Source organism: Furipterus horrens, unplaced genomic scaffold (genome assembly GCF_987537825.1).
Source record: "Furipterus horrens unplaced genomic scaffold, mFurHor1.1.pri manual_scaffold_4, whole genome shotgun sequence".
NCBI classification, from domain to species: Eukaryota; Metazoa; Chordata; class Mammalia; order Chiroptera; family Furipteridae; genus Furipterus; species Furipterus horrens.
In genome coordinates, this window is record NW_028327174.1 from 96,292,229 (window position 1) to 96,309,239 (window position 17,011).

The following is a 17,011-nucleotide window of genomic DNA, read 5'->3' on the forward strand; positions in this document are numbered from 1 at the left end:
GATGCTTGCACCCTATTCATACTGGCTGTTCATGTTTATATTCACCCACGGAACCTGATACTCTACAAAAATTGTGTGTGTGTGTGTGTGTGTGTGTGTAAGTCTATGAGCTCTGCAAAGTTAGGAGACATATATAATCTCAATGAGTATTTTATCCACAGCGCTTAGCATAGTATTGGAGCATATAGTAAGTCTAGAAACAAGACATAAATAGTGTTAAATGCTCTAAAATAAATAAATAAATAAAAATACAGGGCAAAGTGTTAGGGGGACTAGAATTGACTGGAAAGATTTAGGCAGATTTCTTTACAGCCAACTGGTGTGAGTAATGAGAAAAGCGTGGAACCATAAAAAGAAGAATTATGGAGAAAACATTGAACGGTTTGAGCAAAAGCATGAAAGAGGGAGAATATAAGGTAAGTTTAAACAGTTAGATGTTTCTGGAGAGTGGAGATAATAAGTATAAGGGAAAATATACCCAGAAATATATCTGGGCATAAAATTTTTGAGTGTTGATTGAAATAAGGAATTTCTAAAGGTTTCTAAACTAAATTCAATAATTAATGTATGTTCCCAGTGAAAGTAGAAAACTTATTTCCATTGAAAAACTGGTTAGAAAAAAATGTTTTCAGTATATATACCTGTATATTAGAAATATCATGACAGTACTTTTATCCAGTTCATATTCAATTTAGTGATCTGGATTGCACTGATCTCTCCCAAAGATGAAAAAAGAAAATAAAAGCAAATGAAAGTAATAACACTTGCTTTTATTTCATATTATATTTCATGCTATGGGAGAGGGAACCATGGTATTAAATAAATATTTCTAATATCTTTTAACAACAGAAAAAAAGTGACAATAAATAAAAATCTTAATTTTTTTCTTTAAAGTTAATAAATAATATCCTACAATCACACTTTCATGGAGGAACAATCCTATTTTTTAAAATCCTCACTTAAGGATGTGTTTATTGATTTTAGAGAAAGAGGAAGGGAGAGAGCAAGAGTGACAGCGAGAGAGAGGAGAAGACAGAGGTGGGAAGAGAGGTGGGGAGACAGAGAGAGACAGAGAGAGAAAGAGACGTCAATTGGTTGCCTCCTCTAGACACCCCAACCAGGGATTGAACTTGCAACCTAGGTATGCTCCCTGACTGGGAATTGAACCTTCAACCTTTTAGTATATGAAACAATGCTCTAACCAACTGAGTCACCTAGTCAGGGCAGAACTATCCTATTTTTACAGTGTTCTTTTTACAGTTTTAACACCCAATTCCAGATTTTGAGCACTGGATAAAGGCAGACATTTCTGAGATTACAAACGTTTTATAAGTGAGCTAGGAAAATGCAAACACAAAGAAAATCTAAACAAGAGAGTATGATAAAAACAAGAACAGTGAAAGAAAAAGAAAGATGTAACCAAAGAGAAAGGAATACCAAAGGGACTACTGTATATTTGTGAAGCTTGAAAGACAATACCAAACATGATGCCAGAACCCTAACTAGGCAAGTATATTTTGGTAGGTTCATTCCATAAGTGTATGCTACCACCTGTAAAACTCAGGCTTAATTTCAAGATCAAAAGTGTTTGCTATCTCTGCTAGCTAGTAACCAACTTGCTTTCTAACCAGAAAATGCATGGCCACAAACACTATGAGAAGAAATAACTTCATTCTGGGTGAAAATTACACCAATGTCAATGGGATATTATAAGAATGTCATTATTGAAAAGGTAAAGAAGGGGAGATAAAAATGAATCCAGCTACAATTGCTTTCACATGCATAGCAAAGATAACTTATGCTAAAAAAAAAAAAAAAAAAAAAGTTCATCTATTTTCCCTCTTGACAACTTATGTGTAAAAATGATGCATACATCACAAATACTTTCCATAGCAACTAATCCTAAATACATAACTCTTATGTAATTTCCTAGAATATTCGTCGGCAGCCGTCCGTCTCGAGAGACGATGGTGTAGCTTCTTAAGTGTCTATCTGCACCGCCGAGAATGGCTGTGCGTCCGACTCGGGAGTGACACGGCATCTGTCTCCTCCCGTGTTGAATCGACATCTTGCGATGACGCTGGAGTGTCCTCTCCAGTGGAGCTGAAGCTACAGAGCCTGGGCAGGGTGATATGGAGGGTCCGCTGTTGCCCATGCAGCAGACCCCCCCTCTCTTCGCAGCTGAAGGGTCCAAGGGAAAGACGGAGTCGATACAGCTTGGCTTCAGGTGCGCCGCAGGAGTTGCCGGTGTTGACTACAACGTCAAACCGCCTTAGGGACTCCGGCTCCGGATTTTCTGTCGGGGTTTACTCCCTTAGCCTTTCCCCAGAAGAGGTATGCCGCAAGGCAGCGGAGGTTTTTTGGAGTCAGAGTTTTCCTTCTCTGATGTACCCTGACTGGAAGATCGAACCAGCGACACTTAGCTCGCAGGCCGACGCTCAATCCACTGAGCCAAACCAGCCAGGGTTTCCTAGAATATTAAACTACAGAGAAAAAATGAACTTTGAATCTGAACAATATTCAATTTGTCTTGTAGATCTAATTTGTATAAAAGACAAACAATATAGAGCCTATTTTTTAAAATCACTTATTTGGCTATATATCCCCTTAGGATACTTACTTTGAGGATGAAATAATTTAGTACAATTCAAAAAATATTTACTGTGTGCCGGTGGAATTTCCTAAGTATTGAGAACAAGCAAAGTGTCTTTTGTTATGTTAATGAAGTGACACCTGGACCCTGCCCAAGAGTGGGGGTAACTGCCAGGAGAACAAACAAACCATCTGATTAAAAGTTTAAAAGTTTGGGACTTTGAGTCCCAACCCTGGACCTCTGGGAGGCGAGAGGAGCTGGAGACTGCGTTCAATCAATAATGGCCAATGACTATGTAATGGAGCCTCTAAAAAACCCAGGAGTATTTACTGTTGGCATTTTTCAGAGCTTTCACACTGGGGAAACAGTATGCTTCCACTTGCCACTGTGCCGGGCCCTAAGCTCCTTTGTTCAGGACCTTGTCCTATGTATCTCTTCATCTGTCTGTCGATTCACATCCTTTAATATCCTTTTATATCAAACCAGTAATGTAGTAAGTAAAATGTTTCTCTGAGTTCTCTGAGCTGTTTTAACAAATTAATTGAATCCAATCCATACAGCGGCTGGTCAGAAGCATAGACAAGAGCCTGGGCTTTGAGCTGTCGAATGAAGTAAGTGTGTAGGTGTAGGGGTGGGGCAGTCCTGTAAGACTGAAACTTAACATGTAGAATGTGATGCTATCTTTGAGGGGTATCAGAACTGAGCCAAATTCTTAGACATCTTGCTGGTGTCTGAGAAATGTTGTTAGTGTGTAGGGAATTCCTCACATCTTGGAACTGGGTCAGGAAACCCGTATTTACTGGGGACTCAAGATGAGCAACACTTCTGAATGTAAAACCTCAAGAAAAACACAATAAAGTCTGCAAGTAAATGACTGTAATACAATGGGTAAATCCAATAGAAACACAGATATAATAAAAACGCCACCATCATTTGTAAAGTTCTGTATAAAATCCTTTTCATGTAAATACCTTTCATCTTTTTCATTTATTTTCATTTTCTTAATGGGGTCTTTTGAAGAACAGCTTTTAATTTTAACTAAGTCCAATTTATCAGTTTTTTTCTTTTATGATTAGCATATTTTATATACTAAAAAATCTTTGCTTACTCCCAAGTTTCCTGTTTTCTTCCAAAAGATTATAGTTTTTACCTTTCATGTTTAGGTCTATGATCTATTTTGAATTCATTCTTACATATGGTATGAGGTCCTTACCTCATTTATACCCTACAGACATCAGGTTGTACCTCCATCATTTACATTGAAAAGATGACCATTTCCTCTTTAAACTACATTGGTAGTCTTGACTTTACATGTGTGGGTCTATTTCTGTACTCTTCATTTCATTCCATCATTTTACAATCAATCTTCAAGCCAATACCATATTTTTTTTGATTACTGTCATTTTATAGCAAGACTTCAAATCAGGTACGGTAAGTCTTCCAATCATGTTCCTTTTCAAAATTGCTTTAGTTCTGCTGGGTCCAATGCAATTCCATATATTTTTTAGATTCCAATTGGCACCTTCTACAAAAAAAAAGCCCCTGTGATTTTGGTTGGGACTGTGTAGCAAAAGTTGCAAATATAAATTAGCGTGTGTGTGTGTGTGTGTGTGTGCGTGCGCGTGCATGCATGTGTGTGTAATGGGGAGACAGGCATCTTAATGTTTGACTAATTTAAATCAGAAACTAGGTATAACTCTGTATTTGTTTAGATATTTTAAAACTGTCTCAGTAATGTTTTGTAGTTTTCATTACATAGATCTACAAGTTTTGTTAAATTTATTCCAAAGTACTTAACGCATTTTGATGTCACTGTAAATAGTACTTTACAAAATTTCAGTTTTCATTTGCTTATTGTTAATATATGGAATTACAACTAGTTTTTATGTATTGCCCTGCTTAGACAATCGTGTTGTCTGTGAATACAGACAATTTTACTACTTCTTTTTGAAGTTTACACTTTCTCTTCTTGACATATAGCTTAACTAGGATCTTCAATATAATACTGAACAGAGGGGTAAAATTGGACATCTTTATGTCTTTTGCAATCACAGAGAAAAAGTGTTTAACTGCAATCATTAGGTATAATGATAGCTATAAATTTTTCATCTAAGCCCTATTTATTGAGCTAAAGAAATTACCAAGCCCTGGCTGCTGTGGCTCAGTGGATTGAGCATTGGCCCGCGAGCCAAGTGTCGCTGCTTCGATTCCCAGTCAGGGCACATGACTAGGTTGCACGTTAGGTCCCCAGTTGGGGGCGCGAGTGAAGGGCAACCACATAGTGATGTTTGTCTCCCTCTCTTTCCCCTTGCCCCCTCTCTAAAAATAAAATAAACAAATTAATTAATTTTTTTTAAAGAAATTGCCGTCTATTCCTAGTAAGCTAAGAGTTTTTTTTTTTATCATGCATAAATGTTCCATTTTATCTAAAGCATTTTCTGAAAATATTGAGGTAATTATATGATTTTTCTTTATTGTTAATGTAGTGAATTTAACTCATTTTTTAAAATGCTGAACAAACCTTGCATTCCAGAAATAAGCCTAACTTGGTTGTGATACATTAGCTTTCTTATTTATGTTAAATTCAAGTTGCTAAAACTTTGGAGACGTTTTTGTCAATGTTCATGAGGGAGACTGATCTGCAATTCTTTTCACATAATGTATTTGTGTGGTTTAAATGTGGGGATAGTTCTGGCCTCATTAGATTAATTAGGAAGTATCTCTCCTTTATTTTCTCAAAGAGTTTCCATAAGACTGGTATTATTTCTTTCTTACTTTCTTTTTTAACTTTTATGCTGAATTTACTCCTGGGCCATAAGTTTTTGTTTCTTCAGTTTCTTCTAGGCTATCTTTGTTCTCTGCAGCCTCCTCTCTGGTTTAGGAACAATCCGCTCTTTTTCAATAGGACCAGCTCAGTGTGGCAAAGAGAGCTCATGTGATGGTTAATCCACCCATGAGTCTGTAAATTCTATGCTGCATCTTGGGAGCTTTGTTCACCTGGATGTACTAAATGACCATAAAATCTACATCTAAACCTTAAGTTCGGCATTACTCTGCATTTTTTACCATGTGCAGCAAAAACTCAGCACTCTTTTTTGGGCCACCGACCCTGTAACCAACCCCACTGTTTGACCTGGGTGCACCTACCTAATCCACCACTGTATAAACAGAATGGAACACACTGCTTCTATAAAGTGGCATCTTTCAGATACCTGGTGGGTTTATGAATATGCATACCCCTGATGGCCTGGGCAGCTTCACGAGTGTTCTTAAAGTGAACATAAAGATTTGAACTTCTTGATTTGCATGCTTTTGTGGGGTTTTCTGGATCAAATGAATAGTGAACCATTTTCAGAGATCACCTCTGGTCACTTTTGGGAAGAGAGGTATCATTTCTTAAATGTTTAGTAGAATTCACTACTAAAGTCATCTGGGCCTGGAGTTTTCCTTATGGAAATGTTTTTGATTAAAAATTTAATTTCTTTAATAGATATAGGCCCCATCAATTTTTTTAAAATTCCTTTTGAGCTAGTTTTGATATATTGTATTTTTCAAGAAATTTGTCTATTTTATCTAAGTTATCATCTTTATTGGCATCAAGTTGTTCAAAATATTCTTATTCTTTATAAACCCCTTTATAATTAAACCAGTTTATAATTGAGTGACACACCCTCGTATTCTTTTTCATTCTAAATAATGGTAATTCATGTGTCTTCCTTTTCCCCTAGATCAATCTTTTATAAGGACATATCAATTTTATCAATTATTTGAAGAACAATGGTTGACTTTGAATTTTCTACAGTCTGTTCATTTCCTTGATTTCTGTTCCTATCTTTATTATTCATTTTATTATATTTACATTGCTTTACTTTGCTCCTCCTTCTTTAGTTTCTTTCTTTTCTAAAACAGGCACATAAAGGTATGAATTTCACTCTAAGCGCATGTGAGCTGCACAACACAAAATTTCACATTTGTATTTTTATTTTCCTTCAGTTCAAAATGTTTTCTCACATTCCTGTGACTTCTTCTCTAAGCCATATCTAGAACTACTGTATGATTTAATTTTCAAACATTTGGAGGATTTCCCAAAATCTGATTAAATTCTAACAATTCCATTGTGGTTAGAGAACAATTCTGACATTCGGTCTTCCAAAATTTATTAAGATTTATTTTTATGGCCCAGCATATGTTCTATATTGGTAAACAGTTCATACATATTTGAAAAACATATATTCTTCAGTTGTTGGGTATACTATTCAATAAATATTAAATAAGTCAAGTTGATGATAGTCTTCAGATATTCTGTTATTACTGTGTTTGTATTTTTGTTCATTCATTCTATCAATTTGTGAGAATTAGGAGTTATAATCTTTAGCAATGACTATGCCTATGGTCTTTTCTGTTTTTCCCTTCAGTTCTGTCAGTTTTCTCTTTGTGAATTTTGAAGCATTAGGTGCTTACGTATTTGACAAGTTGCTATGTCTTTCTGATAAACTGTCCTCTTTATCATTATAATATGTCTTTATCTCTGGGAATACTCTTTGGAAGTTTCTGTTATCTGATACTAATAGCCATACCAGATTTCTTATGATTATTCTTTATGAGAATTACCTTTTTCCATTCTTTAATTTCAATCTATTTGTACTTATTATAGTGTATGTCTCATAGTCAGCATGTGTTCCTTTTTAAACCAATTCTAATAAACTCTGTTACTTTAATTGAAGTTTTTAGTGCATTTGGTTTTGACCTAAATATTGAAATGCTGAATTTGTCTCTATCATCCATTTCTCCACTCTAGTCTCTGTTCCTCTGTTGTTCCTTTCCTGCTCTTTTTCTCCCGAATTAATGAAATAAGTTGTAGCATATTTTATTTCCTATATCAAATTTTCAGTTACTTAAATATTTATTTTTGTGGCTAACTTTTGGTAGCTGTTCTAAACTAGCAATATGTATCTTTAAATCATCAAAGTCTATTTAGATGAAAAATTATAAAACTTCTGACATTTATAAATTATAAAATTATAAATTATAAAACAACTGACATTTCATATGTTCTACTTCACAAAGCTAACAACTTGACAACAGTATAATTCCACCCCCCTAATCTTTTGTGCTATTATTGTCATACCTTTCATTTTTATATGATTATAAATTTGACCTTACAATGTTATTTCTGCTTTAAATGGTCAGTTGTCTTTAAGGAAAGTATGAGTAAAAAAGCTTTTTATGTACACATACACTTATTTACCATGTCTGTTACTCAGATTGAATAATTACCATTGATTTGTTTTAAAATTTATAGACTCTTTCTTTTGACAGCTTTAATCTATAATTGAGACCATCCAGTGAATTTTTCATTTCAATGTCAGCTTTCAAATTTTCATTTTTAAAAAATAGTTTCCTTTCTTGTCTGAGGTTTCCTATGTCTTCTATCATCAATATGACATTTTCCTTTAAGCTTTTTAAAGCATATTCATAGGAGTGACTTTAAAGTCTTTTTTTTTTTTTTAAAGAATGCATCACTTTTATTTATTTATTTATTTTTAGAGAGAGGGGAAGGGAGGGAGAAAGAGAGAAAACATTAGTATATGGTTGCCTCTCACATGAGTCAAACTGGGGACCTGGCTCGCAGCCCAGGCATGTGCCTTGACTGGGAATCAAACCAGCGACCCTTTGGTTTGCAGTCCGGCACTCAATCTACTGAGTCATACCAGGCAGGGCCTTTTTTTTTTTTTTTTTTTTTTTTTTTAAGTCTTTATCTGTTAAATCCATTAGAACTTCTGAGTTGATTCCTACTACATGTTTTTCTTTACTATGGGGTCATATGTCATTGTTTCTTTACATGTCTGGCAATTTTTAAAAATCCATCATAGCATATTGTAGATGATACACTGTAAAGACTCTGTATTCTGTTATTTTCTTCTGAAGAGCAATGATTTTTAGTCTAGTGGGTAATTCAGTTAACAGTTGATCTCAAACATGTGTAGGCTTTGGATTTATCCTTTGTTAGGGCGATCTGTTGAAAGCTCAGGGTATTTCCTAGACCTCTGTATCTTGGTGGGACGTATCTTCAAAATTCTGTCTCCTCTATAGACTCTATTAGGGCTTTAAGTTTTGTTAGGTTATGTTTACAGTAGGCTTTATTATAGGTCATGACCTCTACTCCTAAGTCCTAGCTTTTCTGTTATCTTGGCAAAACATCTGAAGTTTTAACACGGATTTTGCTACTCTGACTAGGTTGCAAGTCCAAATTCCCCAGCATTACCCTACCTCTAGTATCACAAGTCCACTTTCATCCCCCTACCAGCCAGTCTCCGCTAAGGCTTGGGTAGTCTCATCCAGTCAATGCACACTCTGGTCCTCAGCCAAGAATTCATGCATAGCTGACTCCCAATTTATTCTCAATATACTGTTTACATATAAGTTGCTTTTCAGATTTATTCAGAACATTTATAACTAAAGAATCAAGTGAGCTGAGAAGGTCACCTAGTCAAAGAACTATATAATTTTTAAAATCACAGGGATCGATCTTAAGAGATTTAGGAAACACTTTCATTTCAGAATGAAAACACTACAAACCTGAAATATTAACTGTGATTGGATTTTCAGTTGTATCATGTTTTGCAAGCATTCAACCTCATTAATTTCAAATTGTTTCCATTACTTCATTTCATTTGTTCCTCAAAACAACCTCATAAGGTAGATCTAAGTATTATTATCCCTTTTTTATGGGTAAGCAAACTGATTCAAAATGTAAACATATTATTTGCTACAAAGAGCATCTTGTAATACTCTTTTACTCAGGATCCTCTGATAGAAAAGGTTATGATTAAATGGATGAGTTACTAGCTTCTACATCCAAAGCTTGAAGGAAGTTTTACCCATTTACAGAATGAGTAACTTACCTTTTTGGTATTCTCTGAGGAACACTGAAAAGGAAAATTCTGAAAGGAAAAGATTAAAAAAAAAAAAAAAAAAAATCCCAAACCTCAAACACCTCTCATACTGGTATATTAGTTAACAGATTTTCTTATAATGGATATTGCAATTAGGTTAAGGTGTTAGGTTACATATCTGTAACAGTTAATTACCATTTTGACTGATTCATAAATATTTGACAGAAAAGACTAGCGTTGACCCTACACTGCCAGTAGAGGAGAAACTTAAAAGGAAGAAACAGGTCAGTAACCCCACACCTTTCCTCTTTGGAAGAAAGGATGACCTGTATTCTTAATTTCATTCTGCACAGGTGAGAACATTCTATCACACAAACCATATATCGACAGGGAAAGAGAAAAAATTCTAAAACCTGGAAATTAGAAGCACTTTGGGGACCTGTATCAGAAAAGCTCAGATATTTACTTGCTACTTAAAAGATTACTCCAGCCATTGGAGCCTTTTTTACATGATAAGATCATTAAAGAGCATAAATTTTTAAAAAATAGTGGTTTCTTCCGTTTGGAAGTTACATCTGACCCTAAATGGCTAAAAGGAGGAATGGGCTTAGGCTTTAAGGGAGGGGAAAGGCAAAGAATATTTAGGGTAGTTTGTAATTGATTCCAATTTAGGTTACAAGAAAATAAAAATATTTGAGAAAAATATATATAATACACATGCCTCATCTTGTGAAAAGCTGAGTATCATGGTCAAAGTTTAGAAGCAGAAAGACATAAGGAACTCTAAAATTACTTTATTTAATAAATGCATTTTCACCAATGTCCTATAACAACTCAGGGCTGCAACTAAACTATTAGCTCTAATGAGGAAAGAGGTTAGAAACAGTAGTGATTATACATTCTATAAGGTACATAGCATAAGAAAGTTGAGTATCAGTGTAGAAAAATAGGCTGAACTAAAGAGTTAACCAAGACCAGGGAGGAAGTCCCAAAGTCCCAAAAGGTAGTTGATTATATAATAGAGAGTACAAATTTTGCTTTATAATTTTAATTATGACTAGTCCCACTAGTGTTATTTGTATAGCTATGCTGTACAGAATACCTTTTTTTCTTCTTTCAATTCAAGTTAAGGAATTTTTATACTAATTTATGTGACTTCCTACAAAACATTTAAACCTTAGTATTTCAAGTTACTGTGAAAAATGCTTCCAACTCTACTTTATCAGCTGTGTAAAGGCATTTGGTGGAAATATAAATAAGTGTGGCTTTACAAAAAGTACAGATGTTCTTATATTGTTACTAGGCTATGATTCACATAACTATTTTCAATTTTGTGGTTAATTTGGAAGACTGTTATAAATCTGGAAATGTTCTTTTTTTAATGCCAGCACCTGTACAATAAATTTTAAAATGAAATATTGCAGGATATCAGGAGATAAAACACAGTAATTTAAAATAAACAGTCTTAACTATTCAGGGTATAATAGATTGATCACCTAGTTATTCCATCCCCAAACAGCCTGAACTTTGTGTATAACTATTTTCTATGGCTTTCTTAGTCCTAAGCATATTCTATTTTGCTCTCTTAACAGCCAAGAATTTTTTACATGTCAGAATTCAGATTATATCACTGTACTCTTTTTAGGTACATATAAAAATTTATTTTCTGTTTGTGGGAAGTTAGATCTTTCCTTATCCAAAAGGCAGCTCAGGAGTACATAATTCAGCCCACAGGGGTTTGGATTTCTCTTCCCACGTTAAGAACAGGATGCTACTTACCAAACAGCAATGGGTTCTCAATGAAGCCGAAGAGCTCTTCTACCACTTCCCCTAACAAACCAGTTCTCAGAGTACTCTAATTCACAGCTTGATAAAAATTGTATTCCAATTGAAAAATTAGTCTTTTAAGCTTTATTTGTAATACCAACATAGGGTGAGACTATAGTAGGAGTCTGAATGCAGGCAGTAGAAAATGAGTCAGCTAATCTAGAAATCTTAATAGAGAAGCTCATAACCTGAACTGATACTTAAAATTTGTATGGTTATTAGAGGTGTTGCTCATTATTTTTCCTCTTCTCCCCTCATCCTTTCTTTCTTAGGGAAAGGGGCTAACATAAAAGTGGAATAAAAAAAATAGTGGCTAACATTCTCAGCATAAGAAAAGAAGAACCAATTTGGGAACTGCCAATAAAAACGTTCCTTCTCTTTAGGGCTAACTAACCAACTCCAATGTTCCTACTGAATAATCACTGGCAGGTTACCAAGGAACAGTTTCACATATCCCCAAACTCAAGGCCACCACTTATCTGAAACAGATACCTAAAAATTATAATCATAAATGCTAGGGATGGAAAAGAACTATTAGGACATTCCTTTTGGTTTGACTAGGTCAGGATTATTCTAAAAAACAAGACCATTCTAGTGCTTTACTGAAGAATTTTCTATACAAATGGGCCAACGGTCCCTTTACTCAGGAAAAATTCTAGATTCAGATTCACTGATATGCATGTTTTGGTCTCCTTTGCACAGTGCATTGTCCTCATTTCTTCTACATCTCAAGTTTTCTGGTTATAATAAACAAGTTCTTTTACTTATTCAGTCATCAATAATTAAACAGTGCAAATATTTAAAACATGGTGGGTCATACCATGATTATCATAGAGTGAGGAATCTGGTTGTCATTGCCAATAGCCAAAAGTAAGATACTGCCTTTCTCCTTTCAAATTTTGTTTAAATAATTTTGTTTTCCTACAAATCATCACCAGAAAATACTTACACAAACTAATAATACCTGCTATTAAGTGTTCTCTGTGCCAGGCACTGTTCTTAATTCTATATATTAGTAATTTCTTACGTTATTGCCATGAAAATTTTATGAAGCAGGAACGATTATTATTACCATTTTAAAAATGAGAAGACTGAGGCATAGAGAGATTAAATGGCTTGATGAACTCACAGAGCTCGTAAGTGACAGAGTCAGAATTCAGACTCTTCCGAGAAGTGTGCTCTCAGTAGTTGTCATGAGTCATCAGAGGCAGATATGCAGAACTACGTGGAGGGAGTAAACTCCTCTCAAACAGATATTGGAATGAAGTAAATGAAAAAACCCTGGGCAGATGATTAGCACAACTTGTTCAATATACGGAGCAGAGTCCCAAATATAGCAGAAAAATGTCTATTCCCTTGGTTAACTGCATAGTGAAAAGGAATAGAAAGTTCACTGTATCAAAACCCACAATATGTTATTCATCGGGTTTTGTGTATAATTACGCTTAGGTTAACTGTATAGTTTTCAACTGAGGTTTTATGAATCATTAGTTTATATTTATTTGTATGCCAAACTTTAAAAATCTACATTTAAGAAAAATAGGGGTTTTAATTCACTGTTCCAGACGAAAAGAACAGAATAGCTGCTGCCCCCCACACTTGGTAGAACTCTGTGGGTTGTTTTACAGGGCACTGCAAACGGAGATCATCTGTTAAAAACCACCACTCTCTCAACAGATTATGGACAGAGGATTAGGCCAAAGTGCTGAGCTAATTTCTTAAAAGGAAGGTATTACACAACCATGATAAGATTGTAAATGAAGGACAAAAACAAGGGAAAATTTAAGTGCAACTTTAGCAAAGACTACTTTAAAACTTTAAGTTGATAAATATGAATAACACAAAACTTGTGGAAAAACTAAAAACACCATGATGCCACAGCCATAAATCCTGAGCAATTGAAGAAGGTGATATATGTCATGTAAGAGCCAGGTTTTTACACTTTCAGAACTTTTGTTAAGACTTTATTCAATTTCTATGCTACTTACATAAATTTCTTTATGTATTTTATTGATTGTTATTACAGTGTCCTGATTTTCCCCCCTTTGCCCTCTCCACCCAGTATCCCCCACTCCCTCAGGCAATCCCACCACCACTGTTCATTTCCATGGGTCATGTATATAAGTTCTTTGGCTACTCGATTTCCTATACTGTACTTTACATCCCCATGGCTATTCTGTGACTACTTATTCATATTTTTTAATCCCCTGGCTCTTTACCCATCCCTCCAAAACCCCTCCCATCTGGCAACCACCAAAACACTCTCCATATCCATGATTCTATCTCTGTTCTTCTTGTTTGCTAAGTTTGCTTTTTAGATTCTATTGTTGATAGATAGGTATTTTTTGCCATCTTACTGTTCATAGTTTTGATCTTTTTCTTAAATAAATTCCTTTAACATTTCATATAATAATGGTTTAGATTTCCTTGTCTGGGAAGCTCTTTTATCTGCCCTTCAATTCTAAATGATAGCTTTGTTGAGAAGAGCAATCTTGACTGTAGGTCTCTGCTTTTCATGACTTGGAATATTTCTTGCCAATCCCTTCTAGCCTGCAAAGTTTCTTTTGAGAAATCACCTGACAGTCTTACGGAAACTACCCTAGAGGTAATGTTTTTTCATCTTGTTGCTTTTAAGATTCTCTTTTTATCTTTAACGTTTGGCATTTCAGTTATCATGTGTCTTAGAGTGGCCTCTTTGCAACCATCCTTTTGGGATTATCTGTGCTTCCTGGACTTGCTACATCTATTTTCTTCACCAAATTAGGGAAGTTTTCTTTATTTTTTCAAATAGATTTCTAATTTCTTGCTCTTTCTCTTCTCTTTCTGGCACCCCTATGATGTGAGTGTTGGATCACTTGAAGTCGTCCCACAGGCTGCTTATACTAATCTCAGTTTTTTTTTAATTCTTTTTTCTCTTTGTTGCTCTGATTAGTTGTTTTTGGTTCCTTATGTTCCAAATCATTGATCTGATTCTCAGCTTCATACACTCTAATGTTGTTTCCCTGTAAATTGTTCTTTATTTAAATAAGTGTATGCAGAGAAGAAGGAACTAGAGTTATGTGAGAGAAAAATTAATGGAGGAAGAATTCAGAGGAGGGACCACTGCTTAAAATCTGTGATAGATAAGAAGCTAGCATTATGAAAAAGAGTATCTCCTCTGAGACAGAAGACAAAAACAAACAAACAAAAAACAAAAACAAAAACAAAAACCAGGTAACTGCTGAGGTAAAGGTAACTGAGGCATCCCAGGATAGAGCCGGTTTCAGTAAAATGAGAATAATATATTTAGGTAAGGGTGAAGGTTGGGAATTGTAAAGGAGACAGTTCAACTGGACTTTCAAAAGAGATATACTAATTCTGAAGAGAACACCAGAATTTTTCAAAGCCACAGAGAAGGAAGAGAAGCATCCATTATGTACTATGAGATGTATATATGCCTCATAACAGATTTTTATCTCAGAAAGCCACAAGATGCAGGCAAGTAGGAAATAATGTACAAAATTTTGCTAACAGTGACAATTTTGTAAAAACTGACTGGTGAGTGTGGCAAAATGTTCATTGTTAAATATGGGAGATAGGTATATGGGGGTTGATTATACTAGTTGTCTCTATGTTTGTGTAACTTTGGAAATGTTTATAATTTAAAAATTTCTTAAAAAATTGCCTAGCTATTGTATGACCTTAGGATCAACAGTCATCTCAATAAGCTTGACAATTTGCCAAAACATTCCAGAAGTTTTCAGAACTTTCAGAGATGCAACTGGATATAAATACATATACTCTAGAGGAATTTAAAATTCAATGAAGAGGAGTAACGAATAATTCTGTTTTACCAGGATTTGTTCCAAATTTGTTCTAGGGTGTGAGAAATCCAAGTGAGCAGTAAAAGGAGGCTGAGTGTGTCAGAGCTAATAAACAGGTCCAGAAGAAGGAAGCAATGAGAAAAAAGTGCTGCTACTAAGCACATGCAAGAAGAATAAGATTAAAATACTCACTTCATTTCCAAAACTTCCTCTAAGTGTTTCCTTCTCTCTGCCCGAAGATTGGTCAAATGAGTTTCCTTTTCTGCCAGAGACTGTTGAGTAGAGGACAGCTTTGCTTTCATGGACTCTAGTTCCTGCTTTACTTTCTCCATGGCCATCAGTAACTCCTCCACCTGTGAGAAATATGGAAAAGAGAAAAACTGAACCTCTTGACCAGTTACAGAGGACTAGGCAATGGGCAACTCCTGGGCCCACAGAATTGAGTACACACACCCATCTGTACACTTTCTAAATATCAGACATATATCTAGAAGACATAGCAAATAATGAAATAAATCTCTGATCATCCCTCCACTATAATTCTTTTCAGTTTTGGTCAGAAAGAATTAATTTTCTTTTCGATAAATGCAAGGACATGTAAGTTCAGGAAGGAACCCTCTGTCATAGACAATCCCTTTTAAGAAATTTATTTAGAAATGGCCCAGAAATTTCCATGGACATAGCAATATAACACAGGTAAAAATATAAAGAACAAAATCATAATAAGTAGTTTTAAAGAATTTTAGGAAATAAGAAACATAAACTTCATTAATAACAGATTTAGTATAAACATAGATGATTTTTCTATTTACACCATTAAAAAAATTCTTTTTAAAAAACAGCTAGAATGCACTCAGATAATTTCTTGCTCTAAAGGCAGGAGTTTTAACAAGGAAGGCAGTAATAAAATATATATATGATCAGATCGGTTGGAGACAGAATGCTTTTAAAAGACCTGAAAAACACTCAGGAGACAAAGACAGAACGCTAAAACATGAAAAACTAAGAGCTAGTTATGTACTTTACAGTCATTTCAGGTGGCTCCTGAATCACATTTAAATAAACATGTTCATTCTAATTCAGAAGCAGAAAATATGCTGATAAAATATCTGTAACTACCAAAAAACCTAACTTCATTCAGGTAATGAACCAGCCAACTGCACCAATCACCAGAGTTTTTCAGGTAGCTGCTTGCCAAGAAATAATTTTGGTGACAATAAACCTGAGAAGTAGAGGTAAATGTAGGCAGAAATAGGGGATCTGCCATTCCCTGACTCCTACATAAAACTAATTTGCATAACAGTAAAACAGAGCAGTCTGGAGACAAAACTGCAAGATAACAAATCAGAGTTGCTGTTAACCTAATCAAAGTCTCCATGTTGATTGGTAACAGTGGCACAACACTGATAATAAACAGATACATTTTGGTTTTCGGCACCTGAATTACTTTACGTTGTGTATCTTTTCCAAAGTGATCAAGTTAACGTTCTCAGCTAACAGCACCTTAAGTCCTAGTTGCTGTGAGAATATATATTCCACAGATCTCAGATATGTAGTCACATTAGCTTTACATAAAAGAGTATCACTGTCTGCCCTTTTGAAAACCACCAATTACGATGATTTCATTTTATAAGTTTAATTCATATAAAATCTTATCTAAAACTGAACTGAACTGATGTGTCAAGGTATGTTCCTAAGACACAAAATCAGTAATGGATAGCACCATTTATACAAGTTCTAATAAAGTGTAGGATGTGTCATCTTTTTTTTCCTAATATGCTTTATTGATTATGCTGTTACAGTTGCCCCAATTTCTTTTCCCTTTGTTCCTCTCCACCCAGTGACCCCCCCCTTCCACCAGTTGTCCCGCCCTTTAGTCCATGCCCATTGGT

General features: G+C 34.9%; 1 protein-coding gene across 3 annotated transcripts in view; it reads right to left on the reverse strand.

The window, feature by feature from the left end:
- Positions 1–17,011, reverse strand: part of ERC1 (ELKS/RAB6-interacting/CAST family member 1) — a 520,356-nt gene that overhangs the window by 222,538 nt on the left and 280,807 nt on the right. For all 3 annotated transcript variants that reach the window (XM_090273801.1, XM_090273803.1, XM_090273802.1), the window contains one exon: positions 15,312–15,472. In XM_090273801.1, the coding sequence (XP_090129927.1) occupies positions 15,312–15,472 (161 nt within the window). The remainder of the gene's footprint in view (positions 1–15,311; positions 15,473–17,011) is intronic.